The 14980-nt window shown below is 41.0% G+C and overlaps 1 protein-coding gene across 1 annotated transcript in view; it reads right to left on the bottom strand.

Moving 5' to 3' along the window:
• Nucleotides 1–4951: 4951 nt before the first annotated feature.
• The window catches only part of Atp10a (ATPase phospholipid transporting 10A (putative)), a 183923-nt gene continuing 173894 nt past the window's right edge, over nucleotides 4952–14980 (bottom strand). The window contains exons 17-21 of the mRNA XM_055607510.1: nucleotides 11967–12167; nucleotides 6719–6799; nucleotides 6523–6627; nucleotides 5931–6118; nucleotides 4952–5788 (exon numbers count right to left, since the gene is read on the bottom strand). Coding sequence (XP_055463485.1) covers nucleotides 5170–5788; nucleotides 5931–6118; nucleotides 6523–6627; nucleotides 6719–6799; nucleotides 11967–12167 — 1194 coding nt within the window. The 3' untranslated portion in view covers nucleotides 4952–5169. The remainder of the gene's footprint in view (nucleotides 5789–5930; nucleotides 6119–6522; nucleotides 6628–6718; nucleotides 6800–11966; nucleotides 12168–14980) is intronic.

Raw genomic sequence — 14980 nt, 5'->3', positions numbered from 1 at the left:
ATATATGCAAAATATGTTCAACTGTACAAGAAGGATATTTATTCAACAATGTTTGTAGCAGCTTTATTCATAATAGCCAGAATCTGAAAACAACCCAGATGTCTCTCAACTGAGGAATGGATACAGAAATTGTGGTAATTTTCACAATGGAATACTACTCAGCAATTAAAAACAAGGAAATCATGAAATTTGCAGGCAAATGGTGGGAACTAAATTAAATTCTTATTGTAAAAGGACATATCATGTGTCTTCTGTTCATGTATCTTTCCCGAACTGTAAATTAAGTGTGTGAGTGTCATAAAGCACATTCCTATCTGAACTGTCCATTAGCTGGGTTTATGCTCAATTCTGGGATTGGCTATCACTTTACTGTATAAAGCAGACATTTCCTTTTTCTTCTTTTTTTTCTATTAATTATTAATACAGTATTCTGCCTGTAGGCCAGAATTGGGCAATAGATCTCATTATAGATGGTTATGAGCCACCATGTAGTTGTTAGGAATTGAACTCAGGACCTTCAGAAGAACAGCCAGTGCTCTTAACCTGTGAGCCATCTCTCCAGCCAAAGCAGACATTTTCTGTCTATGACTTATTTGATGGAATTTTCTTTGGTATTTTTTGCCCATATATTGCTCTACTTGAACTTTTTTTTGTGGGGGGATGACAAATCAGTGCTATTCTCCAGATTACAAGAGATTGTCCTCAGTTACCTCCTTTCAATCTGTCCCCCAACACTGTCTGCCTGATCTAATGGTATTCCAGATAACTGGCTTGCTGAGCAATAATTTCATACACGTTACAAGGGTGAGGTGCTGGAGATCAGCCTTTCAGTAATTTAACAATGGTGTTTGCCATAGGCTGCTTGTCATTTCTTTTTTTTTTTTAATTTAAGTAATTTATTTATCACAGTGTATTCACTTTATATCCCCTCTGCAGTCTCCTCCCAGTCGCACCCACCCTTCCTCTTCTCTCCCTATACCCTTTCCCTAGTACCCTGATAGGGGAGGACCTCCTTCTCTTCTCTCTGGCCCTAGCTTATCAGCTCGCATCAAGGCTAGCTGCATCATCTTCCTCGGTGGCCACAGAAAGTGTGGTACATCTATACAATGGAATACTACTCAGCAATTGAAAACAAGCAAATCATGAAATTTGCAGGTAAATGGTGGAAACTAGAAAAGATCATCCTGTGTGAGGTATCCCAGAAGCAGAAAAACACACAGGGTATATACTCACTCATAAGTGGATATTATCCATATAATATAGGATAAACATATTAAAAATCTATAGCCCTAAAGAAGCTAAACAACAAGGAGGATCCTAGGGAAGATGATTAATCCTCATTCAGAAGGGCAAATAGGATAGACATCGAAAGTAGGAGATGACAAGGAACAGGACAGGAGCCTTCCACATTGGACCTCTGAAAGACTCTACTTGAACTTTTGAACCACTTTACTGATTTCAGAACTACCCAAACAAACAAACAAAAAAAAACCCTGAAAACCAAGAATGCTCAACAGAAAGTATGGAATGTGACAGCTTCACATTTTCTAATTTAGAAACAAGGCCTACTTTGGATTAAAACTTCCTGGATTCTGATTAGTTGTCTGCATTCACAGAGATTCTTCTTCAGTATTTCAATTTTTCTTAATATTGTGGCAACTGGGACCTTTCCAGCCTTCACTAGTACCTCTTCTTGATTCCCACTGTTCTCTATGGAAACTGTGGCTTGTTTTCCTTCTATTGAAACAATATCTCTTTCATTAGTTCTGAGAGTCTTTTAAGTTATTCAGTTGAGATTTTCCAGGTATACAATCATATTGTGTATGGACAATGGTTATCTCAAGTTCTTGCCATTCCAATAATTTAAAAATGCATATATTATTGCATTAGCTAGGAAATCTAGAAATTATTAAACAATGAATCATAACAAGTAATTTTTCTTGAGTATGATTTTAATAGGAATGTCTTTTTATTAATAGCTTGATTCTTCTTCTAACCCAATATTTGCTGAATGTATTTAAGTTGTTTGATTCTGTGCAGTGCTAGACATTCAAGGCAAAGTGACAATATCTGAATTCTAGAAGTTTGTTTTGATTTTGAAACAAGTAGTGATGCTGTTCAGTCTTCATTATCTGGATCAGTTACTTTGATGCCAAAAGCAGGGTGAGCCCTCAAGAGCAGCCATCCTTTTGTATAGACTAAGCTTATATACTTCCTTAAATTATTGAGAGCCTCTTATTCATTTACTTGAATTTTCGGATATCTCCCCAAGTCATGTATGAATAATGGCGATTTTCATTTCTCATCTTCCACTAATAACTCTTTTTAGATATTCAAACTTTAAAATATTTTGTCAGGTTTTGGTGATGTCTTTTATGTGGCGCTTTCAAAAAGAATCATGACTTTCACTTCCATACTATGCTACTTTGAGATAAATGTGGTTGGCTGGAATAGATTACAGTAAATGCCATGGGTATTTCTCATCCCATACTTTTTGTAATATTTATTTCTCTAACATGGCTTTGCTATGCACATTTCTGAAGCTAATGTCCACATCCTTCTACTTTCTGAGAAGCAAGTAGAATCAGGTTTCTCCTGGAAAGAAGCAAGGGTGTGAGCACAAGGTGTCTGGACACTGGGTCATTGTAAAGTCAGGCACTCATTTGTGTATACATACATACATACATACATACATACATACATACATACATACATACATATGATTGTAGTTCTTGTGATAAGAATACATCTTCCCATATTAATACTTTTCAAATATGTCACTCCTAGTAACAGAAAAGGGAGTGTGACATGACATGGGAAAAGGTTAGGACAGTTTCTGCCTTTCATCCTGCATTGCTGGTACTAAAATGCTTCTAACTCATTTCTGCCACTCTCATTTTTCCCTCCCAGCTCTAAAAAAGATTCCTCACATGGGAAGCAGGGAAAGACACAAGTGAATAAAGTCCTGAGTGAATATGTGTTGTTGACAGGGGTATAAGACACTCCCCTATAAAGACTGTTCCTCCTAATTTACCTAAACCTGTCTCCTTAGTCCAGCTGTATTCCATAAACCTTGCCTCCTTGTTTAACTACATGCAGTTAAGCCTGCCTCTCTGTTCAACTCTGTAAACAGACTGTGATCATCAGAGAGCAAAGTCTATCTGACCCTAGCTTCTCTCTCTCTCTCTCTCTCTGTGTGTGTGTATGTGTGTGAGAGAGAGAGTCAGTGTGTGTGCATGTGTGTGTGGTTTCTTGATTCTTTCAACCATCCTTGTCAGTGTAAGTCAGGCTATTGTCTAGAGACACAGCCCCATAGAAAGGCTACCTCCTACACAGTTTACCAGTACCTGTTTTGGGAGCTGCTATGTAACCTCTATATAGGAGGTTATAGACACTAGGAATGCTTAGAATGTGAAAAAAAGTCTCTATTTTGGATATGTGACTATATTCTTAGCTGACTGAAGGAATTGCAGCACCAAGAACAGAGGCAGCCTTACAGAAATGAACCCCAAAACTAAGGGAAGAGATAAGGTGATAAGTCCTATGCCTTGGTTTGTTTTATGTTGTGAGAACAGAATTCCTGAATCTGGGTGATTTATAAAGAACAGAAATCTGTTTCCTTGTAGTTCTAAGAGTTCAGTATTAGGGTGCCTATATCTGTTGTGAGCTTGCTTGTTGCATGATCAAAATGGTGAATATCTGAAGGGCAAGAGAACAAACCTAGTCTTGAAATCCCCTTTTGATCTCAGTGTTAATCCACTCAAAATAAAGCTTGTATGTCCTCAACATACAATAACACTCCAGAGCTCCCTCTTCTCAATTCTTCTATAGAGATCGATGGAGGTTTCCTACATAGAATTGATGGTGGGGGATTTATAGACTATAGCATCCTAGATCTGAGTGGATCAATCTAAGGTCATTAAGGCTCTCTTTTCTGGAACTGATATAGTGAGCTTCCACTCTGAGAAATGAGGAAGACAAGAATTGTATTTAGTGGGTAATTCTTTCCCAAATCTTTATCCTCTGTTCCTCTGCATTGCAGTCTGAGGAGACAGATGTTCACAGGATGAGCCTGAGACACAACCCCTGCTTACTTCCTATCCCAAGGGACAAGGTGGGATAGAGTGGGCACCACATGGAAAATGAATTAACATTGTCATTGAGATATTAGAGTTTGTCATTAGAGTTTTAATCATTTCCCTTTCTTCTTTCCCTTTTGGATGTGGAGATTTGAGAGCTCATCAGACAAAAGCCTGAAGGTAATTACTCAAAATGTTCAAACGTTTGGTTGGCAAAGTCTGGCTCTTGCACATGGCCTGGTGCAAGGAGATTGGTGTAACAAGTCACTCTGTGACCTTGTCCTATATATCACACTACTGTTTTCTTCAGTGTCAAAAAGGACTTGCATAAGAAAGTTACCCACAGTATTCAGAACATACTCACTTAAGTCATATATCAGTTTCCTTACACAGCACTGGCTGCCAGACACTTCTTTTGTAAGTGGACATTGTTTATTGTTTGTGGTGATTTTAGCAAGAAATACACCCAACACTGGAACTGTCATACCTATGAGGTGAACTTTATGAAATGCCTGCACAGAACTGAGTGTTGGCAGGAACTCCACAGAGTTTTTCTTAAGGTTTCACTTTCCTTTTTTGTTGGTAACATTGGAAGCCAATGGAGGAATTTGCCTCAAACGCCCTCCCCCCCCAGTCTTCTTTCCTCCTAGTCTTGTTTCCACATCCACCACAGCCACTCCAGGGTTCATTGTACTACTCACACATTTATGCCTGCCTGTGGAAAGCAAGGGTCATGTGTGCTGAGGAAATAAAGCACATTGCTTTTCCTTATAAAATGAGATGAAAAAAAAAATCTAGACACACTTTTCAAGTGTCATTCTTCTTTAAACTTTATATATAGATAGATAAAAATATGTGTTCTTATTTTTCATCAGTATACTCTACTTAGAACTTTAAAAAATAAACTTTCTTTCTTGGTACCTCTGGTTTCCTATATTTGTCTTGGAAACATTTAAAAAATACATCTTTCTAAAACTCTTCTGTGCAAATAATAAACATAAATAACATTAACATCTGTTATATCTTTAAAAAGGCCACTTCAAGGATTTCTTTGTCACCATAAATGGCTATGGCTCTTTGGAGGTTGAAACTAGAAGTAGCCTGTGACTTGTCCCTGTAAGCTCTGCAGGTCCTGATCTGGCTGAGGGGGGTTGGACAGAAAATCACCATCCTGCTTTTCTATCTGTAAACTACTTCTGGACAATTGCAAAACACTTCCCAACCCACTGGCCAGTGACAGTGAGGAGATCCAGTTCAGTGAGCCAAAGCTGGGTGGATGGAAAAGTGAAGATAAAGGGGCTGTCTGACTAGTGCTGGTCATTTTCCTCTTGGAGTCCCCAGGACACTGTTCAGAAATAGCCTCCCTGGGCATTGAGGACCCTGAGGACTGAGTGCCCAGTCCTTCTAGCAAGGTGTTCTCTCTTAATGGCATGTTTGTATCCACTGCACTGGGCTCCCCGCTAGCCTCTCGGGAGCAGGCCAACTGCTGTGTGAGCTGGGAAGCTTGGGAGGTACAGTCCCTGGGAAGGGACTCAAAAGGTCCCATGATCTTCCTTTCTGAAAGCTCATTTTCTGAGTCTCCAGGTGGTTGTCCCTGAGTAAAATGTTCTTTGAGAGCACTGAATTTGTTGGAGGATTTCTTGGCTGACTGACGTCCCAGCTGGAGTTGCGTGGGAAAAAGGCTCCCCTGGAGGGCTTTGAAAAACAATCTAGAAAGAACACATGAGAAAGAATCAGATTCACTGAGCTATGACTTAGCTTCATGAGACTCACATAGGTCCAAGCACAGCAAGGCCAAGGGGTGTGTGCTGTACTTGCTTATCACTCAGAGATTTGGACTCTGATACTCACCTGGGCAGCAATGCAGCAACCGGTGCAATGAGACAAGTCAAGTAGAACAGAGGGTCACCCAGTAATGTCTGCATGGTCCAGTAAGGATTAGATGGAGGATAGCATGTGGCACAGGAGGTGTTGTAAATCAGAGCCACAGAGAAAAACAAGAAAGTACTGAAGCCACAGGCTAACCAGTTGAGCCATGTCTAAAAGGAACCAAAGAGAAAAGGCTTTTACTTCACATTAAGAGTGGCAACAGAGACAGCAACATGACTTTATCAGGGAAGGTTAAGGGTGTGCCTTCTGGGTCTTAGTGAAGATTCTTGTCATTGGCAGCTGGTTGGCCTTAGTGGAACAGCCTGTGATGGGAGTGTGAGGGCAGGAGAAGAAGGCAAGGCAGGGGCACAGCAATGGAGGACACAAGAAGACAGGTAAATAAGAGCTGCTCAGGAAAGTGAATAGTGGGCTGTTCCTTTTCTAAGGCCAGTAGCTTTTAACCACAGAGCTGGGGCAGCTTTGCAGGGTCCTGTATGTGCAAAACACCTGCTGGGAAATGTGTGACCGAAACTACAGATCCCCTTTGGAATATGACCTTGCCCGTGGCTCTCACCCAGGTTTTAGTTTCAATACCCAGGTGCAGTAGGAAGGTGAACAGTGCTATTGCTGTGACAGGAGTTCCCCAGGTAAATACATCCACATCGGAGTCATAGTAGGCCTGAAAGACAGAATTAAAATGTTCAAATTCTGTGTGCCTGTAGGTGCCTAGAGGCAGATGAGGAGAAAACCTATGCTGGGTTCCTACTTACCAGGTAAGGAATGTAAAAGCACACCAGGCTCTGGAAGGCAGCATCCACCATGTTTAACCAAAATGCTCGTGGCTTGTACTCCTGGAATACAGAAACAGGAGGGATTACAGAGAAGGGTTTATCTTCTTCATGGCAGTTTTGAGCATGGGATATTCCAAATAATTAGGCCCGAGCACTGTTTCAGAGCCTGAGGAGAGCAAGGCTTCATCATGGTGGATGAAAAATCAAAACAGGCAGGCTCACAGAGCTTCAGGTAGCTGGGTCACTGGAGTATTTGAACCAAGAATATGAGCCCTATCAGTGTAGGTCAGCAGAGGTCATGAATTTGAGGCTTAGGTGGGTGGTAGGCAGCATGTGAGGAGTTGGGGGGAAAAAGAGGAAAGGGTAGGAATGATGTCAATACAGTCAGTAATCATGAAAGTCCAAGAAAACTTGTACAACCACTCTGGAAATTAATCTGGCGCTCCCTCAGACAACTAGGAATAGCGCTTCCTCAAGATCCAGCTATACCACTCCTAGGCATACACCCAAAGAGGCTCGAGAACACAATAAGGACATTTGCTCAGCCATGTTTGTAGCAGCTTTATTTGTAATAGCCAGAAGCTGGAAACAGCCCAGATACCCCTCAGTGGAGGAATGGATACAGAAATTGTGGTACATCTATACAATGGAATATTACTCAGCAATGAAAAACAAAGAAATCATGAAATTTGCAGGTAAATGGTGGGATATGGAAAAGATCATCTTGAGTGAGCTATCCCAGAATCAGAAAGACACACATGGTATATACTCACTCATATAGACATATAATATAGGATAAACCTTCTACAATCTGTACACCTAAAGAAACTAATCAAGAGTTGCTAAAATGCTCAGTCCCTATCCAGAAAGGCAAAGAGGATAGATATCAGAAGAAGGAGAAAAGAGGGAACAAGTCAGGAGCCTAACACAGACGACCTCTGAAAGGCTCTGCCCTGTAGACTATTAATGCAGATGCTGAGACTTATGGCCAACGTTTGGGCAGAGTGCAGGGAATCATATGAAAGAAGTGGGAAACAGTAAGATCTGAAGAGGACAGGAACTCCACAAGGAGAGCAACAGAACCAAAATGTCTGAGCTCAGGGGTCTTTCCTGAGACTGATACTCCAACCAAGGACCACGCATGGAGATAACCTAAGACCCCTGCACAGATGTAGCCCATGGCAGTTCAGTATCCAAGTGGGTTCCATTGTAATAGGAACAGGGACTGTCTCTGACATGAACTCATTGGCCTGCTCTTTAATTACCTCCCCCTGAGGGGGAAGCAGCATTACCAGGCCACAGAAGAGGACAAGGCAGGCACCCCTGATGAGACCTAATTGACTAAGATCAGAAGGAAAGAAAACAAGACCTCCCCTATCAGTGGACTTGGGGAGGGGCATGCATGCAGAGGGTGGAGGAAGGGAGGGATTGGGACTGGAGGTGGGATGAACCACAGGGGGGATACAAAGTGAATAAAGTGTAATTAATAAAGAATTTAAAAAAAGACACTACTTACTAAGCTTTACAAGGGGACTTTTCATCAGAAAAAAATAACTGAAATCTTGAGTCTGCCCCCAGAGTTCCCCCCACCCCCAAACTGGACCATCCTTCTACTTTGAAAAGGTTTCATGGTTAGTCTTTTAAAAATATTCTTAACAAAGAGACTTAATTTTTAAAGTTAAATCATGGATTTTGTTAGTGGATTTTTATTTTTTCTTTATATTCTTTTTAAATTAATTTATTTTTTATTAATTACAATTTATTCACATTGTATTCCAGCTGTAGCCCCCTCCCACCTCCCCTACCAATCTCACCCTCCCTCCCTATTTTCCTCCCTTACCACTCCCTTAGTCCACTGATAGGGGACATCCTCTTCTCCTTCCATCTGACCCTAGCCTATCAAGTCTCATCAGGACTGGCTGTAATATCTTCCTCTGTAGCCTGGTAAGGCTTCCATTCCCACCCCCTCTCCCACACCCCCACCCCCTCTGCCCAGGGGAAGGGGATCAAGGAGCCAGCCATTGAGTTCATATCAGAGACAGTCCCTGCTTTCCTTACTAGAGTACCCACTTGGACACTGAGCTGTCATGAGCTGCATCTGTGCAGAGGTTTGAGGTTATCTCTATGTATGGTCCTTGGTTGGAATATCAGTCTCAGAAAAGACCCCTGTGGCCAGATTTTTTGCTTCTGTTGCTCTTCAAGCTCCTGTCCTCTCCAGGTCTTTCATCTCCTCCTTCTTTCATAAGATTCACTGTACTCTGCCCAAAGTGTGGCTATGAGTCTCAGCATCTGCTTTAATACCCTGCAGCTCACAGAGTCTTTCAGAGCACCTCTGTGGTAAGCTCCTGTCCTGTTTCCTTTTTTCTCCATCTTCTGAGGCCCATCCCATTTGCCTTTCTGAATGAGGATTGAGCATCTTACCCAGGGTCCTCTGCCTTCTTGTTTAGCTTCTTTAGATGTACAGATTTTGGTATGTTTATCCTATATTATATGGCTAATATCCGCTTATAAGTGAGTATATACCATGTGTGTCTTTCTGCTTCTGGAATACCTCACTCAGGATGATCTTTTCTAGTTCCCACCATTTGCCTGCAAATTTCATGATTTCCTTGTTAAATGTACCACAATTTCTGTATCCATTCCTCAGTTGAGGGACATCTGGTTGTTTCCAGATTCTGGCTATTATGAATAATGATGCTACAAACATTGTTGAGGAAATGTCTTTGAATGCTTGGACCCCAGTTGTTGGAACTGTTTGGGAAAGATTGGAAGGTCTGCTATTGGAGGAGCTATGTCTACTTGCCTGCTGCCATGCTCTCCAGCATTGTAGCTTTGGTCTTACCCTCTAAAACCTGAAGTCCTCAATAAATTCTTTTAAAAAGTTGCCTTGTTCATGGTTCTGTCACAGCAATAGAGAAGTAACTAAAACACTGACTTAGATATTTTGTTATGACGATGATTAACACACTATAACAATATATCCAAGGCAAAAATGGTCTTGATACAGGCAAATGGAATGTACCAGTACCTGGATGACAAAAATTTGTATTTAAAGAAGCAACCAGGATCCTACCATCTCCTTAGGAGTAGCCTAGTAAGTCCTCAAGTAGCTGACAAAGGCTTTGTTTGGTCTACAAGATACACACAGGAGACAGGAAGAACATTTATCACCATTTAAGGTAAATGCTTGTAACATTCTCATTGGTTACCTCACTGTACATGACAAGCTTGTAGTGTCTTGTTCATGGCTGGCTGAGGAGAGTAAACCAGCTAGAATAAGAATTCTGTCAAGACGACAGGTACCACCCAGAAACCCCCTTGTCTCCTAGTGAACTGCCTCCTGAGCTGTGAATCCTGCTCATATGGAAACTCAGTGTCAGCAGAGTAGCTGACCCGAAGCAAATAAATTTTGAGTTAGACATGCTGCAGAAGAACAGGATGCTGTATTCTTTCTGCACACATAAAACTTAAACTGGCCAAAGAGAATCATACATGGTTTACTTTAAGGGCTGGCTAGGACAACTAGCCATCAGTTTGCCAAACATGTTGTGCTGATGTAAACATAAATTTCACCTGGAGGAGGTCCTTCCCTATCAGTGGACTTGGAAAGGGGCAAGGAGGAGGAGATGAGGAAGGGAGGGTGGGATTGGGAGGAAATGAGGGAGGGGATACAGCTGGGATACAAAGTTAATAAACTGTAACTAATATTAAAAATAAATAATAAATAAAGTTCTGAACAATTTAACCAGTAAAAAAAAATTGTGAATGCAATACTATTTGTGCATTTACTCATTGAAGAACATTTGAGTTGTTTCTAATTTGAGGCAATTATGGGTGATGCTACCTTTGCAATCAGGTTTGAGAATACATACAAGTTTCATTTCTGTAGGGTACATACCTAGGAGTGAGATATCTGGGTCATAGGATAAGTATTTATTTGTGAACTGGAGATAGCTTATTAGCAAAGAGAACTTCAGGTTCTTGCAGAGAACCCTAATTTGGTTCCAAGCACCCACGTTGGTTTCTGGGACCAGCCCCGGTGATGACCAAGTCCCACAGATGAGTTAAGTTGGCAAGGGAAGAGTGAGTCAGGCACTGGAGTTTGGGGAATCTTGCAGCCTAACTGACTGGCAGTTGGGGTGCTTTTTTTATTTACACAGAATTAAGTATGCAGGAATAATTTCCTGTTGTTCCAAAACATAGATCATATCATTTTTTGTTCTCAGTCATGTGTTTTAACTTCCTCTTGACCATAAGTATAGTCATCATTGAGAAACTATGACAGAAGAGAGTTATCTTTTATAATTTTCCATCATCAACTCCATTACTCAACTTTTAAGAATCTTGTGGTTTCAAGGGCACTAGAATAAAGAAAGTCTCCAAGACAGCTTTGGCAGATAGCCATGTCCCAATGTGTTATAAACTTTTAATGGTCAGAGTGGTAATTGTCATTAAGCTTGAGAAAAATCTTCAGACCAAAATTGGTGTGGTTATTATTCAATTTCTGGCATAATAAAAGATTTGTATTAAAAAAAAAAATCACCTATCTGCTGACTCAGTTGTTTTTCCCTTGAGTCTGATGTCTTAACTCATTTTGAAAGTTATACTTTTCTTTGCTTTTGCTTGCTTTAGAGAAATTGCTTATCACCTGTGAGTAAATCAGATTTGGTGAGGACTCTTCTTGGATTCCTAGAGATAGCTGAAGTGGAGAGGTTTTTTACTTCATGAATGCAATGGCTGTCATCTAGGATGTCCCCCAAGGGCATGCATATTGAAGCTTTGTTCTCAGGGTAGCACTTTAGGGGCTGATGAAACCTTCAGGAAGTGAAGCTTAGTAAGACTTCCTTAAGTCACTGTGGCCATGCTGCTGAGTCGATGGTGAGTTCTGGTTGCTTTCTGGTTCCTGATATAAGCAGTTTGCTCCGTACGTGGTTCTCACCATGATGGTCAGACACTTCCCAGAATCACAAATGGGATTGCCTGATCCTAGAACTACAACTGCCAAAATCAAGTATGCAAAAAATCTTTTCCTCTCAGGTATTTTGTTACAGCAACGAAAAGGTAACACAATGAAACACAGTCTAGCAGAGAGCATCTATTGTACAATTTCAACACTGTTCTCAGGTGTCTATCAAGTAGGAATTTGGGGGGAATTTTACTTTTCTGGAAGGTAAAAAGGAGAGTGGAGAGGGCCAGGAGATGGAGGCAGAGACACAGGGAGGCTTACCTCCATGTTCTGGCCGCTCTTGTAAAGCTGTGGCTCTCTCAGCAACATGTCGGCTGGAATGTCTTTATCCAGCACCCCAGTCACGAGCTGGGGAAGCGATGAGAAGAGCAGATTAAAGAAAATCAGATACCATTGGTCAATCATGGCAGATGCAGAAAAGCCGCAGTAAAACTGGAACCAAAACAGGAGGCCCACAAACATCTGCAACAGAGAATGGGGCATTAAAAGCAGATTATTTTTTTACTGTCCCTGCAGAGACTCATCTGAAAGAGTCAAGATCCTTGCAGAGATTTTTCTGTAGTAAAGTGACTAGGCAGTGATTTCTCCCAAAAGACAGCCCTAACCTCCAGCCTTGTTGTTGGCATGCCTCATAATTCTCTTCTACTACAGCCTCCTGTTCTCAAGAGACCAGCAGCAGGAATAGGAAATTCCCAGGAGTATCCTAGGGAGAGATGAGATTTTGTGCCTGAAGAGCTGGAGATGATCAGTGTGAAACAATCAAGGTGTGACTAAGGCTTAAGATGGCTCCATTTTAAGAGAGCCTGTGACTTCTTCCCTGGGGCCTGTCTTTTTCTATCTTTTTCTATCTTCTCAAACACCTACTCTAGGATACATTTCTGAGCCCATATCTTCTTGGTTTATTTCTCCCCCATCTTTCCCTGTGCTCTCTCTCTTCCTTTTCTCCTTGCTACCTCTCTTTTTTTTTTCTCTCTCTTTTCTTTCTTGGGGGAGGAGGTTTACCATGCAGCCCAGGCTAGTCTTGAATTCATGATCCTTTCATCTTTGCCTTATTTTAAAAAGGAACAGTAAAAAAAAAAAAAAAAATACTCAACAACTCACATACAAGTACAAAAGTGAAAACAAGAAAGTAAGAAACAGCAAGCTTCAATAACCTGTTCATCCACTGTGAGTAAGGTAGGATGTCTTTTCACTTTCACAGGGGCAGAGTATCAGTGGCTGGATTACATTAAAGTAAGGAGTATGGCAGTCTGATTACAGAGTTAAAAGACTGTGGTTCAGATTTTAAATGCTTCCCAGATGCCCCTGAGTTAAAGATTGTTTCCCAACTCATAGAGGTACTTGGAGGCAGTAGAATCTGAAAGAGGTGGGCCTAATGAGAGGAAGTCAAGTCAGTGAGGGTAAGTCCTTAAATAGAACTGGTGACTCAATTCTCTGCCTCTCTGAGAACAATGGCGTAAGCAGCTTTGTGTCCATCATGATATGCTGTCTCTCTATAGATGCAAAGGAAATAGGGCCAACAGTCTATGGGCCTTATACCTAAAAGAAAAAAAGAAAGAAAAACTTTTCCCTTATAATTTATTTATTTCAGTAGAGTGATACAAACCCAGAACACAATGTATTATTTTCACACTGTGTAATCTGGCATAGATCATATCATCCTATCTACTTCAGTTTCTCTGTCCATGATATGACCATACCTTTGAGACCTAAATGAGGGTGGGGGTATGTAGAGAATTAAATGATCTGATACCTTTAAAGACTAGATCCCTGTAACCCTGTGGCTTTTGTCAGAGGCATACTTTTCCTGGTTTACTGTTCTCACTTCTTTGTTTGTGGCTCAAGCTCAAAGAACTGTTAACATTTACAGAAAATTAATGTTTGAGATATAAAAACACATGATCAGAGTATGAGTAACAAATCCAACTTGTTCAACACAGATGATCTTGGCCTAAACTGCATGCGCTCAGTCTCCAAAGGAGATGTAGTAGAGGAGATGGATATTCCACTGGGTAAAGTGAGGGCTGGGTTCTGGAGCTACAGCTCTCTGTGGCTCTTGAATGAGTTGCTTTATGTTACTGGCTCTTGAATCAGCCTCTTTACCTCTCCAGGCGTTGGTTTCTTGCCTTGAAAATGTCTTCTGAGGATGAGAAGAAGTGCTAGTCCATGTGGGTGGAAGCTATGACTAAATTCTCAAAGTACCGTTTAATCTATGACTTGAGTTTCCTAATATGCAACCTTCCTCCCCCCACACCAACCACTGACAGTCTTGGGCTTTTCATTGATTTTTCTCCCCTGCCTTCCTCCCACAGCTCACTTTTGCTCACCCACCACTGTGGGCTCAGCCTTATGAGTCACAGTAGAGCAAATGGAGTCAAAAGGAACAGGAAGAAAAATACTTATATAATTGAGAGCCCCCCTTCTCCATAGTACCAAAGAGCTTTATTCCCACATCTCCGTTACTATGGAAACTGTTCTTCTCTGCTCTTTATTGGAAAGGCCAATTTATTCTTAAAATTAATGACTCTCTCCTGTGAGGAGTGATTACCCTTGAACTCCTCACATGGATATGCTGTGAACAAAGCCCTGCATCTTACATGAAGAAAAACAAGCGGGCAGTTTGTGTCCCTGTGCTCACCAACAAGCACAGACTTAACATGGAGAGCAAGAGGAGACTGTGCCCACCTCAGGCTGCCACTTCAACCTCTGTTTACCTCTAAATGTTGGAAAGCTTCAAGTATGTTATTCTCACTACCATCTCAATTTTACCAGCTTTTATTAAGAATTACAGAGATGAGCTGGCTTAATTATTAGTTTTGTTTTGGGGGGATTAAAAAAAATTATAACACAAAGACATCAAACAGACGTGATCCTCAACTTATGAAGCCTCAATTTAATATTTTTCAAGTTTTTGATGATGGTGTGAAAGCAATATGCATTCTGCAAAACTTTTAGTTTTGATTTGAATCTCTGCTTGTTCTTTATTCTCTCATGAAATGCTAGATAGTGGCTTTGAGCCAAAGCTCCTAGCTGGGCACAAGGCACAAGGTAACAATGTCCCAGTGTGCTATGCCACCAAGCTATGAATGTAGATAGCCTAAGCATACTAAATGTATTTTTTTCACTTGTGATATTTTCAACTTGTGATAGGCTGTTATCAAGACAACAAACCCTATTATAAGAAGCAATTATGCTTAAGATGCCACTACTAAGAACCCAAAGAAATGAGGCTAGCCTATTCCACAGGTGTCATTCAAGCCTGTGTAGGGAGTTGG

Source organism: Psammomys obesus, unplaced genomic scaffold (assembly GCF_907164565.1).
Source record: "Psammomys obesus unplaced genomic scaffold, mPsaObe1.curated_primary_1811, whole genome shotgun sequence".
Lineage (NCBI taxonomy): Eukaryota > Metazoa > Chordata > Mammalia > Rodentia > Muridae > Psammomys > Psammomys obesus.
This window is presented reverse-complemented; position numbering and strand designations above follow the sequence as displayed.